Source organism: Pristis pectinata, chromosome 35 (genome assembly GCF_009764475.1).
Source record: "Pristis pectinata isolate sPriPec2 chromosome 35, sPriPec2.1.pri, whole genome shotgun sequence".
NCBI classification, from domain to species: Eukaryota; Metazoa; Chordata; class Chondrichthyes; order Rhinopristiformes; family Pristidae; genus Pristis; species Pristis pectinata.
The window spans coordinates 3,294,352-3,316,487 of record NC_067439.1 but is presented as its reverse complement, the minus strand read 5'-3'; the positions used below and the strand labels follow the sequence as shown (position 1 = coordinate 3,316,487).

The 22,136-nt window shown below is 47.6% G+C and overlaps 1 protein-coding gene across 2 annotated transcripts; it reads right to left on the bottom strand.

Annotated features, from left to right (window-relative positions):
• Positions 1-3,929: 3,929 nt before the first annotated feature.
• On the bottom strand, positions 3,930-21,679 carry LOC127586391 (dynein axonemal assembly factor 10-like). 2 transcript variants are annotated; one of them, XM_052044316.1, is made up of 8 exons: positions 21,180-21,678; positions 13,812-13,912; positions 11,471-11,601; positions 10,928-11,029; positions 10,661-10,776; positions 8,725-8,859; positions 4,982-5,079; positions 3,930-4,381 (listed from the first exon to the last, which is right to left on the bottom strand). In XM_052044316.1, exons 1-8 carry the CDS (start codon positions 21,372-21,374, stop codon positions 4,174-4,176), a joined length of 1,086 nt encoding a protein of 361 aa, XP_051900276.1. In that variant the 5' UTR covers positions 21,375-21,678; the 3' UTR covers positions 3,930-4,173. The 2 variants fall into 2 exon arrangements, with proteins under 2 accessions (XP_051900276.1, XP_051900277.1); XM_052044317.1 differs by lacking the exon at positions 10,928-11,029 and having other exon boundaries at positions 21,180-21,679.
• Positions 21,680-22,136: the final 457 nt, after the last annotated feature.

The window sequence follows — 22,136 nt, the reverse complement described above, 5'->3', positions numbered from 1 at the left end:
AGGTATAGCAAATGATTAAGGCTTTTGGAATCTTTTGCAAAGGAAATTGAAAACAGTTAAAGGATGATTGGTCAAGTGGACCAAATGTATGGTTGCTAATGATACAAATAGCTTTAAAAAAAATTGTACATCTGACATGAGGCTACAAAGGAATATGTATAAGTTAAGTGGGCAAAGATCTGGCAAACTGAGTAAAATGTTGTTTAAAATATGAAATGACCTCTTGACAGGAGGAAATATTCCCAGCACATCTAAATGAGAATGCAGAAGGAGCTGTATGTCCCCATGTTAGTATGGGTACAGCAAGTAATTGGGAAAGCTGACAATGTTATTGTTTACCACCTGGGAACTGAAAACTAAAGTAGGGGGTTATGTAGGGTATTGGTAGGACCACTGGGAAGATGTTAATATGTAGGAAGCAGTCCAGAGAAGGTTTACAAGATTAATACCTGCGGTGAGCAAAAGTTGGACAGGCTAGGCTTGTAACCACTAGAGAGGGGACTTGATCGAAACAAAAGATGCTCTGGTCTTCACTGGGTGGAGGTAGTGGGGGTGTTTCCTGTAGGAGAATCTAGAACTTGGAATTGCTGTTTAAATCCACTTAAGACAGAGGCAAAATATTTTCTGTCAGATGTTTGAGTCTTCAGAACTTTTCCTCAAAAGGCAGTGGAAGCAGAGCCTTTGCATATTTATGGCAGAAGTAAATAGATTCTTAAGCAAGTGGATGGGAGATTATGTATATGGTAATGCATAAACTGAGGTCACAATAAGATCTGCTGTGATCTTATTAAATGGCTGAGCAGGCTTGAGGGGTTGAGTGACCTACTCTTGCTCCTAATTCATATGCTCATAATTGGGTATCAGTATCAGTCTGCTTAGCTGGGAATTCACATGCAGTGCAAAAGAAAACCCTGATTCATTTGCTTTTCCCAATTTTTTTTTCCTCCCCTTATTCCTCTTTTCCCCCCCCCCCCCCCCCCCCACCTCAATGAGTGACCTCCATCTGCAAGGATCCAGGTACAAAACTATCCAAATTGTACAGCTTTCTGCATTAAGGAGATGACAATGTATTGACCCAGATCCTTTCAGTTTGAAAGGGGAATTTACCACCACAATAACAGCTGGAGTTGAGTATTGTCAGTGAAGCCCTTGATTTGACAATGAGTTGATTAGATGTTGGGCTGGTTCCTGCTCCCTCTTAATGGAAGTGCAACAAGAAAGGGGCATGTGCTTGTGAATGAAACTGTTTTGCTGTCCTGTGGGAAGTCCCAAACTGTCCATTGGCAGTGTTTCTAGTACTGGAATTGAAACCAGAATCCTTGTGGGGAAATCACAGGTTGAGGGGCCCCATGCCTGGAGTAAATTTGTGATTCTCATGGTTGTGATAGCTGTAATTGTGAGATTAAACTTTGGTGCAATTTGTACCTTTTGCATAACCTGGGCCTTTAAATATGCAAATTATTTTGTGCTCACAATGTAGGCAGCACAATGGCACAGTTAATGGAGCTGCTACCTATCAGTTTAAGAAACCTAGATTTTATCCTGACCTCCAGTACTCTGGAGTTTGCATGTTGTCCCTGTGTCTGCATGGGGTTTCTCCCACATTCCAAAAATGTGCAGGTTGGTAGATTAATTGGCCATTGTAAATTCTCCCTAGTGTGTAGAATCTCAAGGGCTTCAAGGGAAAATGAGAATAAAATGGTATATGTCTTTGATGGTCAGTGTATTCCCATTGGGCTAAAAAGCCTGTTCCTGTGCTGCATTGCAGAAAGCCTCCATTCAGTTTGTGAGGGTGATCCTAAACTTCCAGTGACCTGTCACTTTAATCTCTATCTCCTTCCCACTGACCTGCCTATCTGTCTTCCTACACTCCCCTATGGCTGCCTGAGGAACAACTCATTCTTCATTTAGGCACGTTGAAGCCTTGTAGATTCAATATTGAATTCCACAATTTTGGATAACTAGCCTTTCCTGTTTGTGTCAGAACTCTGGAGTGTCATTACCTGAACAACCTTGATCTCCACCCTATCACAGGAATGACCTGTTCTTCCTATCCTGTCCACCTCTGTGATTTAAAACACATTTACTTGTTCATTTTACCAGTTCTGATGAAAGGTCCAGTTCTGAGCCCTTGACTCTTTCTCTCTCCACAGATGCTGTTCACCCTGCTGAGTATTTCCAGCACTTTCTATTTTGGAGGAGATTTGTTCTGAATCTATTTTACCTGTGCAGTAATTTACACATTTAGAGGTTAGGTTGGAATCAGGTGGAATATGCAACCTAGGAAACAATAGAAAAATGCATTACTGCTACATTTGAAAGGACATTTGGACTGTAAAACTATGTAACTCCACAGACGCTACCTGATCTGAGTATCTCCAGCATTTTCTATTATTTAGTTGGCTCTTGTCCCAGCTTTTGAATGTTCTCCCCATTTCTGTATCCTGCAGCCTCTTGGCCTTTCATGATTTCCTCTCCCTTCACCTCTCAGGGCTCTGACATTCCCTTCCTATCTTACCCACTCTACCTCCTTTATCTGATAAATGTTTCAAAACTTGCTGCTTTGATAAAGTTACCAATCAACTGTCCTAATGCTGCCTTTGGCATGCTGTTATACTTTGTCTTTCACAAGCAGCACCGTGAGCTGGCTTTCTGTGTTAAAGTTGCTGTATCTGGGAATCTACTCCAATGACAGATCACTCGGGCAGATTTTTGTTATGTAATAATTAGTACAACTTGTACATGTTTGAATAGAAGGCCTTTTGTAAATGCAGAACACGTATTGACAATTCTAACCTTCCCCATGACTTGCACCTTACGATAATCTGCTGATTACAATCTCCTGGTGACCAGCCCATACTCCTCCCCCTGGTAGCACAACAGTGAACTTGTATAGATTCACTCCCCAGTGTATATTGAGCAATTATTGGAACACATTCAAGACTAGAATGAACCTCCTGTGGGACTGGAGAGTTTTTGTACTACTGCAATTAGAGGAATGTAAGTGTGGGCCAATTATAATTACTCAGTTTTGATCTTTCAGAACAGGACTGGCTGACAGAAGTTTGCAATCAGTTCAGTTGCAAACCTTGTCTAACACTGAGGATCCTTGGCTACAGAGGATGGTTGATGGTCGTGCTATGGTCTCCCAGTTAGTGCTGTCAGAGTGGGGACAGGAAGTGTTTCTTAAAATACTTTTATCACACAAACATCATGTGATGGGGGTAAGGTTTCAAGTGGCCTACAGAGCACTGATTCAGTATCCACTCTGGCAAGTAGAGAATATGCTGAGGGGTGGTGGAGCTGAAGGAACTGCTACCTCACAGCTCCAGCGACCTGGGTTCAATCATAACCCCTGCTCTCCATGAATGGCTTCTTTCTATGTTGATGGAAATATTAAAATGAGAGGTTTAACAGATGATATGTGAGTCCTGAGTAAATTAGAAACATTTTTTGCTGGTAGGAGACAATTGTCACAGTAACCCACAGTGTTTTTGCATGCAGAGAGTTATGATCAGATTAAATAGTAACTCTCAAGACACAATTTGGTAACTAAGTTTGAAACAAAAAGAGCAGTGGTCTATTTGTCTAGCTCCCACAGCCAACACTGGCATGGTAGACCACTTAACATCCCAAAAAATTTATTTTCTAACCCATACATTGGGTTAGGACCCATGAAGTTTCAAGACAGAATTTTAGAATTCACCACCTGCAGGACTAGAGAGCTTCTGTGTTGCTACAATTACAGGGATGCGAGATTGTGATAATTATAAATTATTTTAGCTTTTGTTCTTTCACATCACATTGCTCCATTTAATTATTTTGTGCAATTAGTGCAGTGTATTCTTTCATTACCATGCCGTGTTTGATTCTGTACTGAGTGCAACTTTGCATCTATACTAAACACACCACTGTTCAGCGTTCACAGTTTGTTTATTTAACCAAGGAACCAGCGTGACATGAGATGAGAAGCCATTGCATTGAAAAATACAGTTCATCTCAACTCTTTTACAGTGTAAATTCCTGCTAACAAAATACAGTATTGTCACTTCTGACACCTCACACCTGAGGGCCTTTCACTCACAAAAAAAACATTGTCAACTTAGCAAAGAAGCTTCAAGTAATAAAGATTGTTCCAACTGCCACCAACTCCTAAGCTGCCTATTGTTCTATCTAGAAGCCCTGCTGGTCTGCAACGATGACGATGTGGACTTTATGGTCAAAGGATGCAGAGATACAGAGGCCTTGCTTGTCAGTATTCCAATCCAGGCTCCCAATGGGTTGTGAGGAGAGGGAGATGCTGTTCAAGAGGGTGGGACTTGTTGAATCTTTGTCCTCTCGTTCATGGTCAGTCCTTTCAAACAGTGTTGAAGAGTCACCGCTGGAGAGAAAGAAAAAGATGCACAGAAGGTCCATCTCTTCTGGTCAGCTCAGTGAGTCCACCACATCAAAGAGGTTCTGCTGTGAATTGTGGTGTGGTTGGGGGCAGTAGAATTGGCCAAATCCCCCCTCAGCTTGGAAGCTGTGCTGTACTGTTCTATGTTCTAAGGCTCCTGGGAATAGAAGGCTGCATGCACTAGGATGTGACCAGGACTAGTTTTGACAGAGATACCCTACGATGCTAAATAGACTGATAACCTTATCGTGTAATGATGTCCACAGAGCCACAATACAGCAGAGACTGACCATGGGAGTCAACTAAAGAAATCATTTCTCATTTTCATACCAGACCCCTGGACCATTTGTTTTCTTTTGAACGTCAACCTTCTTGGCTCTTGGCTGAGTCCTCCAAGCAGCCTTCTGTGTCTGGGAGACTTTCTGGGACTGGGATGGGATTAACTTTCTCTTTTGCTCCCTCCCAGGCTCAGCAGTCCTGCTCAAGCAATTGTGGCCAGAATGCAAGTAAGGTAGACCCTCCCCACAGTTCTCACCACCCCACAATACCCCGGCCCCTCGGCCGATACAAAACACAGCCACTTACTGTTTCCACAGGTGCAGACTGCCAGCTCCTCCGCTTGTTACAAAGATGGATCGATTCTGAGGCAGGTGCCTCACCGTCCAAGCTGTGAATTTGTATGGCTTCACAAAACAATGAAAACGCACAGGTTATTCCCCTTTGATGAGATTGTGATAGTGTGTGCAACCTCTCTAATGGGAGACACACTTAATCCATTAAGACCATACAAGACCATCAGGTATAGGAGCAGAATTAGGCCATTCAGCCCATCAAGTCTGCTCTGCCATTCAATCATGGCTGATTTTTTTTCAACTCCATTCTCTCACCTTTTCCACATAACCTTTAACAATCAAGAACCTTTCAATCACTGCCTTAAATACACCCAATGACTTGGCCTCCACAGCCCTCTGTGGCAAAGAATTCCACAGATTCACAGCCCTCTGGCTGAAGAAATTCCTCCTCATCTCAGTGTTAAAGGGATGTTTCTCTATTCTGAGGCTGTGTCCTTGCATCCTAGACTCTCCTACTGATGGAAACATCCTGTCCACATCCACTCTGTACGGTCTTTCGGTATCCGGTAGGTTTCAATGAGATCCCCCCTCATCCTTCTGAACTCCATCGAGTACAGGCCCAGAGCCATCAAATGCTTCTCATATGTTGAGCCTGGGATCATTCTTGTGAACCTCCTCTGGACTCTCTCCAGGGCCAGCACGTCCTTCCTGAGATACGGGGCCCAAATTGCTCACAATACTCCAAATGCGGTCTGACCAACACCTTATAAAGCCTCAGCAGTATATCCTTGCTTTTATATTCTAGTCCTCTCAAGATGAATGCTGACATTGCATTTGCCTTCTTTACTACGGACTCAACCTGCAAGTTAACCCTTGAGGGAGTCCTGAACTAGGACTCCCAAGGTCCTCCCAGGCTACTCTGACAGCACCTCCCAAACCCATCACCTTTACCACCAAAAAAGGCAAGGGCAGCAGACACAGGGGAGCACCACCACCTGCAGGACTTGGAAATCATGACTTGGAAATACATCTCCCTTCCCACATCATCGCTGGCTTGAAACCCCAGAGCTTCCTCCTGAGCAGCACTGTGGCAGCACCTTCACCACATGGATTCAAGGGGTTCAAGAAAATGATGCCCCACCTCCTTCGGGGCAACTGGGGATGAGCAATGTGAAGGCTTTGCCAGCGACACCCTGATCTGAAAATAAATACAAGTAAACAAGAGCTTCTGGTTCTTAGGTGAGACTTGGAGTCATAGAGGAAAGCAGGCCCTTCAGCCCAACTGCTGCATGCTGACCAAGATTTCCATCTAACTCCCATTTGCCTGCATTTGGCCCATATCCCTCTAAACCTTTCCTATCCATGTACCTGTCCAAATGTCTTTTAAATGTTGTTATTGTACCTGCCTCGACCACTTCCTCTGGCAGCTCGTTCCACACACCCACCACCCTCTGTGTGAAGAAGTTGCCCCTCGGGTCCCTCTTAAATCTTTCCCCTCTCATCTTAAACCTGTGCCCTCTAGTTTTTGATTCCCCTTCCCTGGGAAGAAGGCAGTGTCCAGTCACCCTGTGTATGCCCCTCATAATTTTATACACCTCTGTAAGGTCACTTAACTAACCCAAGGGTAAACAGAGAAGGATATTATTGGATGCATCTCTGTTTAGAAAGCCAAGGATGGAGCTGAACTCAATCTGTTGCAGTTGCTCGTTCTTGCTTTTAACAGTCCAGGGGCAGACAGAAAGTTCACTGAACCTGTGTGATCAGATGCTCTTATGCCGAATGCACACAAAATGGGAAAATCTGCAGAAAAACTTTTGAAACAGAGGTTGCAAATCAAAATACTGCAGATGCTGGAAATCTGAAATCTAAACAAAAATGCTGGAAACACTCAGTGGGTCAGGCAGCATCTGTGGAGAGAGAAAGACTGACATCTCCTTTCATCAGAACTGGCAGCTGTCTCCACCGTCACCCTCCCCTCCCCCCAGCTGCCTCTATCTGCACCTTGTCTAGTGTAGCGGTTAGCGTAACGCTATTACAGCGCCAGCGACCCAGGTTCAATTCCCGCCGCTGTCTGTAAGGAGTTTGTACGTTCTCCCCATGCCTGTGTGGGTTTCCTCCGGGTGCTCCGGTTTCCTCCCACATTCCAAAGGCGTGCGGGTTAGGAAGCTGTGGGCGTGCTATGTTGGCGCCAGAAGCATGGCGACACTTGCGGGCTGCCCCAGAACACTCCACACAAAAGATGCTTTCTCTGTGTGTTTTGATGTACATGTGACTAATAAAGAGATCTTATCACCCTCCTGCCTCTCTCCCAACTCCACCCTCCCCCGCCTGGATCCATCTGCCCATCAGCCTTGGTCCACCAATCACCTACTGGCCCCCGTCTCACCCCATCTCCGTCTCTTCTTATACTGGCTATCTCCCCTCTCCATTCCCAGTCCCTGATGCAGGCTCAACCCAAAATGAATGTCCACCAACTCCTCTCCGCCCCCCCCCCCCCCCCCCCCCCACCAGATGTTGCTCAACCTGCTGAGTTCCTCCAGCAGAATGTTTGATGTTCCTATCTAGTGCACTGCATTCAGTGCTCATAATATGGTCTCCTTTATACTGGAAAAAACAAACACAAATCAGGCGACCTAAGCTTCTAATTACCCACTTCTACTCCGAACTATGTGTCTGTGGCCTCCTGAACTGTTCCAATGAGGTTCAACGTAAGTTTGTTCAATAGCACCTCACCTTCTGCCTGGACACATTGCAGCCTTCGGGACTCAATCTCGAATTCGACAATTTCAGGTTACTCGCTTTCTCAGTTCTCCATCCGTAACATCCACACAGGTTTTCTCTCTCCACTGATGCTGCCTTTCTACAACTCCTTGAATCTATATGATCCCCTGTGCAGCCTGGTCCCACTTTTAGGTCTGCCCTCCTTTGCTCAGCTCCCCACAAGCAGAGAAACAAAGGGGGTGTCTGTGATAGGGTGCAGACCAAGGGACACTGAATGGCACAAAGAGGTGATGCTGGTTGAGAGAGGGAGATGAAGGTTTGTCAACACAGATTCTGTAGGAGACGTAAATTGATGGGGAATAGAGGAGAGAGGAGAAAGAAGAAAAAAAAAAGACATTACAGGAAGGATGTGGAGGCTTTGGAGAGGGTGCAGAAGAGGTTCACCAGGATGCTGCCTGGATTACAGGGCATGAGCTATAAGGAGAGGTTGGACAAACTAGGGTTGTTTTCTCTGGAGCGTTGGAGGCTGAGGGGAGAACTGATAGAGGTTTACAAGAGACAGGGTAGATAGAGTCTTTTTCCCAGGGTAGAAATGTCAAATACAAGATACCATAGCTTTAAGGTGGGAGGGGCAAAGTTTAAAGGAGAATGTGGGGCAGGTTTTTTTAAACACAGAGAGGAATGGGCTGTCGGTGAGGTGATGAACGCAAACATGATAGTGGTGTTTAAGAGGATTTAGGCACATGGCAGCGATTGTGGGGATATAGATCGCATTTAGGCAGAAGGGATTAGTTTAACTTGGCAACATGGGCTGAATGACAGTGGAGGAAGTAAAACATTAGTGTGTGCACCCCATCCTCATAATTTAACTCTTTCAGCTCTGGGTTTCTCTGGTGAACCAGTGTTGTACCTCCTCAGGGGCAGTGCCACCTCAGTAATGTACCTCTTCAGGGGCAGCGCCACCTCAGTGATGTACCTCCTCAGGGGCAGTACCCCTTCCCTCCCGTGTGGTGTCCACGTCAGCTGAAGTCTCACCTTCTCACTCCGACATGAAAGGCCCTTGTTAGTGTTGAACTTCTGCATGTCGAAGACGTGAACCCTTCCCTCCAGCGTGGTCACCACCAGTTTATTCAAACTCGTGTCCTTCCCATCAAACTCCACGCAGCACACCTGTTTGGGGAAAAAACCCAGAGACGCCCTTAAACATCAAGGCGACGTTTCAATTATATTGTATACACATTCCCCCTTCTCCAAAGACATTATTCCTCCCTAATGACAAAATTCCACAGGATACAACAACTCTCACTACAATGATCAGATGTAGCCACTGGGAATAGGTGTCAAGAATTATTCAGCTTCAGGAAGCATCAGATTGTTGACTTCATCATGCAAAACAGCCTCCATCGACTCCGTCTACACTTCCCGCTGCCTCGGGAAAGCAGCCAACATAATCAAGGACCCCTCCCACCCCGGACATTCTCTCTTCTCCCCTCTCCTGTTGGGCAGAAGATACAAAAGTTTGAGAGCACGTACCACCAGGCTCAAGGGAGACAGAAGAGACTGCAGATGCTGGAAATCTGGAGCAACACACAAAGGTGCTGGAGGATCTCAGCGGGTCAGGTAGCATCTATGGAGGGAAATGGACAAGGAATGTTTTGGGTCAAGACCCTTCATCTGGACGGATGAATCACCTGGTTCAGATGAAGGACCTCGACCCGAAATGTCAACTGTCCATTTCCCTTCATAGATGCTGCCTGACCCACTGAGTTCCTCCAGCACTTTGTGTGTTCCACCAGGCTCAAGGCCAGCTTCTGTCCCACTGTTACAAAACTCAGGAATGGACCTCTTACACACTAAAAAATGAACTCTTAATCTCTCAGTCCACCTCGATGTGACCCTTGCACTTTATTTGTCTCCCTCATTGCACTTTCTCTGTAACTGTAACACTACATTCTGCATTCTGTTTTTTTTCCTTTTGTACTACCCTGATGTACCTATGTACAAAATAACCTGTCTGGATGACACACAAAAGAAAAGCTTTTCACTGTATCTTGGTACACGTGACCATAGAAAGCATCCTATCTGGATACATCACAGCTTGGTACGCAACTGCTCTGCCCAGCACCGCAAGAAACTGCAGAGTTGTGAACACAGCCCAACGCGTCACGGACACCAGCCTCCCCTCCATGGACTCTGCACCTCTCGCTGCCTTGGTGAAGCAGCCAGCATAATCAAAGACACCACCCACCTGGGCCATTCTCTCTTCTCTCCTCTCCCATCAGGCAGAAGATACAGGAGCCTGAGGGCATGTACCACCAGGCTCAAGGACAACTTCTACCCCATTGAACGGTTCGCTTATACGATGATCTCACAATCTACCTTGTTGTGACCTTGCACCTTATTGTCTACCTGCAATGCACTTCCTCTGTAGCCGTGACATTTTACTCTGCACTGTTATTGTTTTTACCTGTACTATCTCAATGCACTCTGTACTTACTCAATATAACTGCACTGTGTAATGAATTGATCTGTACGAACAGTATGCAAGACAAGTTTTTCACTGTACCTCGTACAAGTGACAATAATAAACCAATACCAATAATGAACCAATTATCAATCACCAAACCTAACTTTGACTGTCCAGGAGTCAAGAAGCAACGTGCATTTAGGATGCCCTGACCACTGTGAAGCCATTAAAATACTTATGCAAGTGTGGTTACTGTTAATATGTTGGGAATGCAGCAGCTAACTTGTGCATTGGGGAACAGAGTCCAGTTACGGTTCTGTATTCACAGGTAGTTAGTTGATCTCACCAGCTACTATAGATACCAAAACTGCCTTCAGCCGTGTCTATCAGCATCCGTGGGACCCACCTCCTGAGCCCACAGCAGGGCCTGAGGTCCCAGCTTGCTGTCGGATAACAACAGCTTTGGGTGTATTTCCTGTCTCCATGGGACCAACTCAAACTCACCCCACTCTTGACATTTCTCTCCCAGCGAACCTCCATGTTCCGCAAGTCAAACAGTTTTATGTCCCCGTTGTCGTATCCAGCACAAACACAGCGGTCCCACTGAGTGCACGCGTAACCTGAGAACCAGACCAAATGTACACCTTTAACGTGTGTGTGTGTGTGTGTGTGTGTGTGTGTGTGTGTGTGTGTGTGTGTGTGTGTGTGTGTGTGTGTGTGTGTGTGTGTGTGTGTGTGTGTGTGTGTGACATTTGACGTGGACCATCTCACCGAAAGCAACCGTCCAGCAGTCTCTCCTGTTGAATCCCCCCGCAGGCTCCATGTTGGCGACAGGAAGGTCCTTCTGCCGGGAGTCCCAGACCTTGACCGTCCCTGCAAGGTGAGGTACAGAAGAGCGGCTCCAGCTGATTGGGAATCCCTCATTTAACCTCTTCCCACAAAACTCGTCCATTCCCACTGAAGGGGTTGTGTCTTAGAGTCATTGAGCCACCCTGCACATGTCCCATGGTCGTGCAAACTTTATTCTTTTCAAGTATCTATCCTACTGTTATAAGACTATTGAATGGTCCCCTGGTACAATAAGATGGTCTCTTGACCCCACAATCTACCTCGTTATGGCCTTGCACCTTATTGTCTGCCTGCACTGCACTTTCTCTGTAACTGTAACACTTTATTCTGCATTCTGTTTTCTTTTTACTACCTCAATGTAATTACATACAGAACGATCTGTCTGGAATCACACGCAAACAAAAGTTCTTCACTGTATCTCGGTACATGTGACAATAATAAACCAATTCCAATTTAAATACTCACCGTCCCTGCTTCCGGTGACAATTTCCGGGGCTCCCTGACCAATTCCCAGTCCGCCCACACCATCAATGCAGTTAATGATTTCTTGATGTGCTTTCGCTGAGTAGAGGGGAGCCTCAGGTGTTTCCAGGTTCCTGTAGGGTGTAGAAACGATTCATGAAGATGTTACCGGGACTGGAGGGCTTGAGTTATAAGCAGAGGCTGGACAGGCTGGGACTGTTTCCCTGGAGCGAAGGAGGCTGAGGGTTGACCTTATCGAGGTTTATAAAATCATGACGGACATTGATAAGGTGAATGGTCACAGACTTTTTCCCAGGGTAGGGAGTCTAAAACCAGAGGAGATAGCCTTAAGGTGAAAGGGGAATGATTTACAAAGGATCTAAGGGGCAGGTTTTTCACACAGAGGGTGGTGGGGCTGCAGAACAAGCTGTAGAAGTGGTACCATTAGAACGTTTAAAAGACATTTGAACAGGTACATGGGTAGGAAAGGTTTGAGGGATATGGGCCAAACAGGCAAATGGAACTGGCTTAGATAATCACCTGGGTCGGCATGGATGAGTTGGGCTGAAAGGCCTGTTTCTTTGCTGTATGACTCTATGACAATGTGGCCATTTTGGGAGTGTCTACTCTTCCATTACAGCTGTAACAGTACTGGGAGAGTGAACCCACTGTCTTTTGAGATTGACAGCTAACGTGGAGAGCTTTGAGACGTTTTACTATGTTAAAGGTGCTATGTCAATCCAAATAAATGCTGCAGATACTCAGTAGGCCAGGCAGCATCTGTGGAGAGAGAACCAGTGTTAACGTTTCAGGTACATGATTTCTCATCAGAGCTGGTGAGAAGCATTTGATGACAGATCAGTAACCTGAAACATGGGCTCTGTTGCCCCCCCCCCCCCCCACAGCTGCCCCATGAAGTACCTCCAGCACTTCTGTTTTCTTGCCATTTTGCATCGAGCCACCAGCTTCAAGGGATTCTTCGGGGGAGAGAGGGTGTTGTAGACTCTTTGAGTGAAAGATGGGCGGTGAATAAAAACACCCACCAACAGAACTGATACAACGGAGGAGAGGAACAGTCCTCGGCCTGAGACGGTTCCTGTTCTGCTCTCCGCAGATACAGACAGACCTGCTGCACATCTCCAGTATTTACAGGCTCAGTTCAGATTTTTGCCATTTGCAATATTTTGCTTTTCGATAAAACTCCACAGATGCTGGACAATACTGAGGAGGACAATTGGTGAGACCCGACGCAGATTGGGTGACCGCTTTGCCAAGCACCTTCGCTCCGGCCACTACAACAGCCAGGACTTCCCGGGGGCCACCCACTTCAATTGCACATCCCACTCCCATACTGACATGTCTATCCATTGCCTACTCTACTGCCACGTTGAGGCCAGACTCAGGTTGGAGGAACAACACCTCATATTCTGCTGGGAGTCTCCAACCTGATTGCCTCAACACTGATTTCTCTAACTTCTGGTAACCCCACCCCTTTTCTCTGCCCCCACCCCACCACCCCCACTCCTTTGTCTTCCCTTATTCCTGAGGCTCCCTTCCCCCACCTTGCTGACCTGCCCATCTCCTCTCCCCCCCTCCCCCATCCTTCATTCCATGGTCCACTGCCCTCTCCTACCGGATTCCTTCTTCTTCAGCCTTTTGCCTATTCTACCTATCACCCCTCAGCTTATTACATCTTCTCCCCCACCCACCTACCTTCCCCCCTCACCTGGACTCACCTTTCCCCTGCCTGCGTGTCCCCCTCCCCTCGCTCCACCTCCTTATTCTAGCTTCTGCCCTCTTCCTTTCCAGTCTTGATGAAGGGTCTCGGCCCGAAACGTCGACTGCTTATTTCCCTCCATCCCGCTGAGTTCCTGCAGCACATTTTGTGTAAGTCGTCTGACCTGCCATCTGCAATTACCCCTCAGTGGTTGGTCAACATGTTAATCCATGCACAATTCTCTCCTGCCCTTTCCCCTGACCAGTCCATTGGGCATTTAGCCTCTTTCCACACCTAAATCCATCAGTGTGACCCTCTGTTCCCCTGTCGCTCACACCCTTGTCCAGTCTCCCCTTAAACACATCCATACTCTGTATGTCCACCACTCCCTACGGGAGCGAGCCCCACACTTTGGGCAAAGAGATTTCCTCTGAAGTCCCCATTGGACTTTTCGGTTAAACATCAACTCTGCTCCTTTCTCCTCAGACGCTGCCCAACCTGCTGAGCATTTCCAGAACTTCCTGGAGGACCAAAATCTTTGAGGAGCTGTTAATTTGTTGCCGGATTCTATAACTAACGGGAAGTATGTTCAGGTTTGGGGTTTTATGCTCTGCCGATGCAAGTTACCAGATGTGGAGATTGCCATCAAAGTCGCCCGTTGCCAGGTGTCTGTGCTGCAGACTGGTAGCTCCGAATGTGCCACATCGGAAGGCTCGAGGCTTTTCAATCTGTGCGATAAAGAAAACTTCCTGAGCTTGCAGAGAGTGATGGAGTGCACAAACAGGCCCTTCGGCCCTCCAAGTCTGTACTAACCACCAACTACCCGTTTACACCAATCCCATTTTATTCTCCCCACGCTCCCATCAACTCCCCCCAGATTCTACCCCTCACCCACACACTGGGGGAAATTTACAGCAGCCAATTAACCCACCGACCTGCACATCTTTGAGATTTGGGAGGTCACAGGGAGAACGTGCAAACTCCACACAGACAGCACTGGAGATGGGGATCGAACCAGGGTCTCTGGAGCTGGGAGGAGGCAACTCTGACTGTTGTACCACAGTGCTGCCCTATTGTGCTGTGGCCCAATTATCTCCAGCAAGCAAAACCACACAGAGGTTCAACCTGCGGGAGTGCCAACGCAGAGCGACACTCCAGGGCAGTGCCAAGGGAATGCTGCACCGTTGGAGATGCAGTTTATTGGAAAAGGTGTTAAAGTGAACCTCCACCTTCTTACCAGGTGGATGTAAAAAATCTCAGAGCCACTGTTTGGAAGAAAGGCAGGGGAGGTCTCCCCCCCATGTTTTATCTCTCAACCAACATGTTCATCTGTTCATTATTTGTGGGACGTGGCTCTGCAAAAGTTGCCTGCCAAGTTTCCTACATTCCTTCATTGGATGCAGACGGCTTTGAGATGTCCTGATGTTGTGTTTCTGGCACAACTCTGTCACTAGTCCTGGGAACGTTGCTGAGGGGTTAATTCAGGAGCCAGTCCAATGCACGCCCAGAACAGGGAGAGTGAAAGGTGCATACATTCCGGTTAAGTGTTAACAACACTGGAAGAATGTTTGGCTAAACTTCATCAAAATTAAAAATATGCATTTATAAGGCTCAAAAGGACTCTTAAACCTCAATCACTGGGCTGTAGTTATGTTGCAGTTCGTAAGCTTGAATTGGTTTCCATAAGTTTTATGGTTTATGTAGGTCTTTACTGGTTTGCATACACTTATGGTTTCTATAATTGGCTTCCATAAATGTGAAGCAAAAGTATTAGCCTTTTGAATTGGTTTCCCAATCATAGAACACTATTTATCTCAGAGTGAAGCCAAAACCGCATCATGTCAACAGTACCAGGAGGTATAACCAGCCTACCAGATCACAAATATTTGAAGAACTGTTTTTTCCACTGTGCCATTGCTTAATCAGAGCCTCCCAGAGAAGCAGGGTGAGACTGCCGAGTCCCACACTCTGCTCATGTCCCATGGAGGGTAATAAAGGGACAAAGGGGAAGTTTATGACAGACACAGAGGGTGTAATGCTGAGGAAAGTCTGGAGAGGTGTAGAAGGTTCCCGAGAGAAATTAAAAGGAAAATTAGAAAAGCAAAGAGAGGGCAGGGAAGTATATAGGCCAGTAAAATAGATTCAATGATGCTTTCTAATTATATACAGAGCAGGGGCTGACGAAGGAAATGTGTGGTTGCACTGGATGGGGTGCTGAGGAGATTTCCCACAATGTGGAAACTCATAGCTCTGAGGGAAGTCCAGGCAAGCCGTCGTCATTCTCCCTGGAACAGGGGAGGCCCAGGACGGTCAGAGTGTTTGGGATTAGGAGAGGCGGGATAGGGTAGATAGGAAGGACGTGCTTCCCATACCAGAGGGGTCAAAAACCAGAGGACAGAGGTTTAATTCAATTGGTTGAAGGATTAGAGAGGGATTGAGAATTTTTTTCATAACAAGGTGGTGAGGGTCTGGAACTCACTGCCTGACGGGGTGGGAGAGGCGGGAGCCCTTCCCACACTTAAACATCGGGTGTGGATTTAACATCGAACTTGAGGGCTCAGCCACCCTACAGCTTCCCACTGAGCCCTGCTTTGAAAGGTGATCTATCAGGGCATTAATGTGTGCTTGTGGGATCTTCACTGGGTCTGTTTACCCCTGGGTGTGTAGGGGTACACAGACCCAGTGCTGGGCACTGGGTGCTCACCCCAACCGGTGCAGACGATGAACCACACACAGTTGTAAACTTTCTAAGATTCTATGGACACAGAATACAACAGCATTTTGTTCACGCCTGCATATACTTCATTCCCCAAAGATATACGGCCATCGATAAAACTTGTTTTGCAAATGTCTTTAATTTTGATGGGGGAAGAGACCAGACGTTTTGAAGCTGCTGGCCAGGATTCTTAAAGGAGCTTCAACTCCCAGCAGGGGTGAAGGGAGGTAGAGTTTGCAAAGCAGCATCCAGAATGTTGTCAACTTCACAGACATCGGAGCCAAAGTTCTTGCATAGGTTTATTAACACAGTCATCTGTATTGATGTTAGAAATATATTGTTTTTATCATAAGATATTGCTACTAGTTGTGATTTGATATATAACTGCTAGCATTTTGTAAGTAAAATTATTATTTTAGAATAATTTCTTCTGTTAGCAAACATTTCAAAGAGGTTTAAGGAGACAAAGGTGAAACTAATTTAAATATTTAAGTGTATATTTAAATATACACTTAGATTTTTGCTTTCTTTAGATCTTTCTTTCTTTGTCCATTAGTGCCCAGCTAAAGTAGTGACAATGGATCCAGGGTCAGTGTGGTGTGTTCTTCCTGCCAGATGTGGGAGATCTAAAGTCTCCCTGGTAGCTACATCTGCAGGAGGTGCATCCAGCTGCAGCTGCTTACAGACCGTGTTAGGGAACTGGAGCTGCAGCTGGATGACCTTCGGCTCCTACGGGAGAATGAGGAGGTGATAGATAAAAGTTACAGGGAGGCAGCCACACTTACGACTTAGGTAGCTGGGTGACTGTCAGGAGAGGGGAAGGGAATAGGCAGATAACGTAGCCTGTGGCCATTCCCCTCAATAACAGGTATACCGCTTTGGATACTGTTGGGGGGGGGGGCGTTGGGGGGGATCTACCACGGGAAAGCCACAGCAGTCAGGTCGCTGGCACTGAGTCTGGCTCTGTGGCTCAGAAGGGAAGGGGGGAGAAGAGGAAAGCAATAGTATTGGGGACTCTATAATTAGGGGAGCAGACAGGAGACGTGAGACTCCCAGATAGTATGTTGCCTCCCAGGTCCCAGGGTCAGGGACATCTCAGGTTGGGTCCACAGCATTCGAAAGGGGGAGGGTGAGCAGCCAGAAGTCGTGGTACACACTGGTACCGACGATGTAGGCAGAAAAAAGGATAAGGTACTGGAAAGTGAATATGGAGAACTAAATGAATCTTACTTCAGTGGTGGGCAAAGTATTGGAAAAGATTCTTATGGACAGGATTTATGAGCATTTGGAGAAGCATAATCTGGTTAGGGACAGTCAGCATGGCTTTGTGAGGGGCAGGTCGTGCCTCACGAGCCTGATTGAATTCTTTGAGGATGTGACAAAACACATTGATGAGGGTAGAGCAGAGGATGTGGTGTACATGGATTTTAGTAAGGTGTTTGATAAGGTTCCCCATGATAAGCTCATTCAGAAGGTCGGGAGGCATGGGATCCAGGGAAACTTGGCTGTGTGGATTTGGAATTGGCTTGCCCATAGAAGACAGAGGGTGGTTGTAGATGGAGCGTATTCTGCCTGGAGGTCGGTGACCAGTGGTGTTCCCCAGGGATCTGTTCTGGGATCCCCTGCTCTTTGTGATTTTTATAAATAACTTGGATGAGGAAGTGGAAGGGTGGGTTAGTAAGTTGCAGGTGACACAAAGGTTGGTGGTGTTGTGGATAGTGTAGAAGGTTGTTGAGGGTTACAACAGGACATTGATAGGATGCAAAGCTGGGCTGAGAAGTGGCAGATAGATTTCAACCTGGAAAAATATGAAGTGATACACTTTGGAAGGTTGAATTTGAAGGCAGAATACAGGGTTAATGGCAGGACTCTTAGCAATGTGGAGTAACAGAGGGATCTTGGGGTCCAGGTCCATAGATCCCTCAAGGTTGCCGCGCAGGTCGATAGGGTTGTTAAGAAGGCGTGTGGTGTGTTGGCCTTCATTAGTCGGGGGATTGAGTTCAAGAGCCACGAGGTAATGTTGCAGCTCTATAAAACCCTGGTTAAGATCACACTTAGAATATTGTGTTCAGTTCTGGTTGCTTCACTATAGAAAAGATGTGGAAGCTTTAGAGAGGGTGCAGAGGAGATTTACCAGGATGCTGCCTGGTAAAAAAGCCCTAACTCACTCAACCTATCCTGTCTTATGAGGACAGGTTGAGTGAGCTCGGGCCTTTCTCTTTGGAGGAAAGGAGGATGAGAGGTGACTTGATAGAGGTGTACAAGATGATAAGAGGCATAGATCGAGTGGACAGTCAGAGACTTTTTCCCAGGGTTGAAATGGCTAACATGAGGGGACATAATTTTAAGGTGATTGGACGAAAGTAAAGGGGGAGGTCAGAGGTAAGATTTTTAAAAAAAAGAGTAGTGGGTGCGTGGAACGCGCTGCTGGGGATGCTGGTAGAGGCAGATACATTTGGGACATTTAAGAGACTCTTAGATAGGCACATGGATGATAGAAAAACGGAGGGGTATGTGGGAGGGAAGGGTTAGATAGAGTAGGCTAAAAGGTTGGCACAACATCGTGGACCGAAGGGCCTGTACTGTGTTGTAGTGTTCTGTGATTAGAGTAAACTACAGATTCAGTGATGTTAATGCTAAAGGTTGAAAGTCCTGCACAGAATCATCAATGTCAATGACAAACACGATCCTTATCTATTGACGAGGAGAGGGAAGGTGTTTTGGACAACCAAAATTTGTTTCCCCATAAACAGCTGAGAGTTGTGTGTAACAGAGTGGCGCAGCAGGTAGGGCCACTGCCTCACAGCTCCAGAGACCCAGCTTCGATCCTGACCTCCAGTGCTGTCTGCGTGGAGTTTGCACGTTCTCCATGTGACCCCGTGGGTTTTCCCCGGGTGCTCCGGTTTCCTCCCACATCCCAACGGCATGTGAGTTGGAGGGTTAATTAGCCGCTGTAAATTGCCCCAAGTATGAGGGGTAGCAGGAGTTTTTGGGAATGTGGGGAGAGTAAAAAATGTAAGATTGGTGTAAACGGGTAGGTGATGGTTGGCATGGACTCGGTGGGCTGAAGGGCCTGTTTCCGTGCTGAATCTCTCTGCGGTTACACAGAAGACAAACACAAAACTGCCAACGAATGGAAGGGAGAACTGACTGATACATTTCATGTTACTTTATTCCATGTTATCTTTGCCTTTCCTGTAGTCACATTATTGTCTCCTGGAATATTTCAAAAAAACAAAGTCAGATTGTGGATATATAAATGAAAAATTGCAAAATCTAGAAATAGCAAGAAAGGTGCATGACAGCACTCTCAGCACAGCTGACGGTGAGTGTGCCCACTGTAGGGGCCAGCACTCCCCCAAACCTCTGTTTCTCTGACGCTGTAACAGAATCAACCTGATGCAGTTGCCGTGGTAACTATTCCACTGCAAGGTTAATCACTGTTGGTCTGGCTGGTGATCAGTGATGCCCAGAACTGGTCAGGAAGGTCCCTGCTCTCATTCAGGGGATGTTTTCAGTCAATGAGCTTCAAGTTCATTAACATCTCAAACAACTGCAAAGTGGGTGCTGAACCAATGGACCACCAAGGTCCAGATGGTGTTGAGCTCCTCGAATGTTGTTGGGGTTGCTCGCAACCTCTCAGAGGAAGAGTACTCTGCCACACTCCTGGTGTTGGTGCAGAGACATTGGGGAAACAGGGAAAGCATCACTTGCTGCAGAATATCAAGACAACTTGTGTTAGTTACCTTGGCAGTCATGTGTGACTGGTCAAGGGGCACCCTTCTCCCCCCCCCCCCCAACACCTACCAGTTTTTACAGATGCACCATAGAAAGCATCCTGTCTGGATGCATCATGGCTTGGTACGGCAACCGCCCTGCCCAAGACCGCAAGAAACCGCAAGTGAACGCAGCCCAGTCCGTCGCGCAAACCAGCCTCCCCTCCCTGGACTCTGTCTACATTTCCCGCTGCCTCGGGAAAGCAGCCGACATAATCAAGGACCCCTTGCACCCCGGACATTCTCTCTTCTCCCCCCTCCCATCAGGCAGAAGATACAAAAGCTTGAGAACACGTACCACCAACCTCAAGGACAGATTCTATCCCGCTGTTATCAGACTCTTGAATGGACCTCTCACACACTCAAGATGAACTCTTGATCTCTCAATCTATCTCGTCGTGGCCCTTGCACCATATTGTCTGCCTGCACTGCACTTCCTCTGTAACTACAACACTATTTTCTCAATTCTGTTTACTTTTTACTACCTCAATGTACTTACATGTGGCATGATCTGTATCTCACTATGAAATTAAATAGAAACCCAAACAATTTTTGGTGAACAGCCCCTTTTCTGACTGAGATGAAGGTCACTGAGGAAGCTCCTGCATACACAGTCTAGACATATTCCTGCCATAATCCCTCCGAAAATCTTGCCATAATATCCTGGAGCTGAGATGAGATACCTGGATTCAAGTAACAACAATTTATGGTAGGTACAAGTCCAGTCACCGGATAGGATTTTCCCAATCCTTGGTGCCAAACATGCCCAAGGGTTGAGGGCAACACCCAGCGTGATCACGTTACTATCAATGGATTTGAAAATAATCTGCGGGAGGACCTCAGTGGGTCAGGCAGCATCTGTGGGGGGGGGGGGGGGAATGGACAGTCGAGGCACTGCATCAGGACTCACGGAGGGTTTGGACCAGAACCTGGACCATCCCTCTGCCTCCACAGATGCTGCCCGACCCGCTGAGTCCCTCCCGCAGATTGTTCGTTGCTCCAGATCTCAGCACCTGTGTCTCCACTTTACCTGGCGAGTTGACATTACTGCCCTCCCCACATCACATCAGTTTACTGAACTGAATCTCCCCACCCCCACCCCCCACCCCCCACCCCCGGGAATCTGCTATGTGAGCGCAAACCGACGAGTTGCAGGAATGGTGACAATTTCACTTGACGGCAGACACCAGGCCCTGAGCGATCAGTCCCCTCTCCACAGACGCTGCCCGACCTACTGGGTCTTTTCCTTTCGTTTTAGTGTTCAAGTACAGCGTTAGTCTAAATCTCTCGCCTGAGCCCAACACATGGTACCAACAGAATGGGACCATTGTTCAAGAAAACCCGGCTACATTGTAACCATTACTTCCCCCGACACTGCAACAATGAATCCTTCCAGTTGTTACATGTGGGACCCCCTCCTCGGTCCTGCAGCCCCGCCGTCACCCCCGGTCCCCACAACTGCAACGTGCACTGAAGAGAACACAAATGAAACAATGGAGTTACCGTGAGCACGTCTCTGATCTCCCCGCTCGCTGTCCCGTACACTCCGATTATCCCGGTGCCCGGTATCCCGGAGCCGGAGGCTGTCCCCAAGCAGACGAACCGGTTGCTACACGGAATCCAGAGGCATCCGAACGGGGTGAGAGGCACTTTGCGATGGGAAAGGGAGACCAGGCGGGGCTTGGGGCTGTTGGACATGATGTGGCGACCCTACTCCCGAGCAAGGACGGGCGATGGGGGGGGGGGGGGGGGCAGAGATTACTGAGCGACTCGTTTTGCAAAAAGGATTTAATTCAAATAACGCGGAGCGCGCTTTGTACACAACCGGTTGGAATTATTGACGTGCAATTCTATTTCAGGAATTCCGATTCGTCTGTCCCGCTCCAAACTAACGAAAGAAAATGTAAAACTTAAAGCATTGCGTTAATGCGAAGCCCCGGCTGCGATCCCGGAGGGGTTAACGTTGCCCGCCGATCGGAGGCCGCGGCGGCCACGGGCACCAAGTGAAGCAGAAAGTGAAAGTTTGGGGGGAGGTGGAGCCAGTCTGTCGGCTTCCGCTCCGCCGTCCCGGGACACTGACCCCGCCTGGCCGACCGGGGAACAGTCCACACACCGGGCATTAGGCTAGCACCGTCAGCCTCCCCTCCTCTCTCCTCCTCCCCCTCTCCCTCTCCCTATCCTCCCCCTCCCCCTCCCTCTCCCCCCTGCCCCTCCCCCCTCCCTTCCCTTCCCTTCCACCTCCCCCTCCCCCTCCTCTTCCCCTCCCCTTCTCGCTCTCCCCTTCCCCTTCCCTCCTTCCCCTCCTCCTCCTCCCCCTCCCTCCTCCTCACCCTTTCCCGCTCCCCCTCTCCCTCCCCCACCCTCCCCCTACGCCCTCCCCTCCTCTCCCTCCTCCCCCTCCTCCCACACCCCCTCCCCCTCCTTGCCCTTCCTCCCCCCTCCCCCCCTCTCCTCCTCCTC

What these genes read in the sequence shown, in the direction of transcription:
- LOC127586391 (XM_052044316.1), bottom strand. Translation starts at nt 21,374, where the DNA reads ATGTCCAACAGCCCCAAGCCCCGCCTGGTCTCCCTTTCCCATCGCAAA. An exon ending in GATGGCAATCTCCACATCTG is followed by an intron (nt 11,602 to 13,811) that starts GTAACTTGCATC and finishes TACACCCTACAG; the next exon opens with GAACCTGGAAACACCTGAGG. An exon ending in CTGCTGGACGGTTGCTTTCG is followed by an intron (nt 10,777 to 10,927) that starts GTGAGATGGTCC and finishes TCTGGTTCTCAG; the next exon opens with GTTACGCGTGCACTCAGTGG.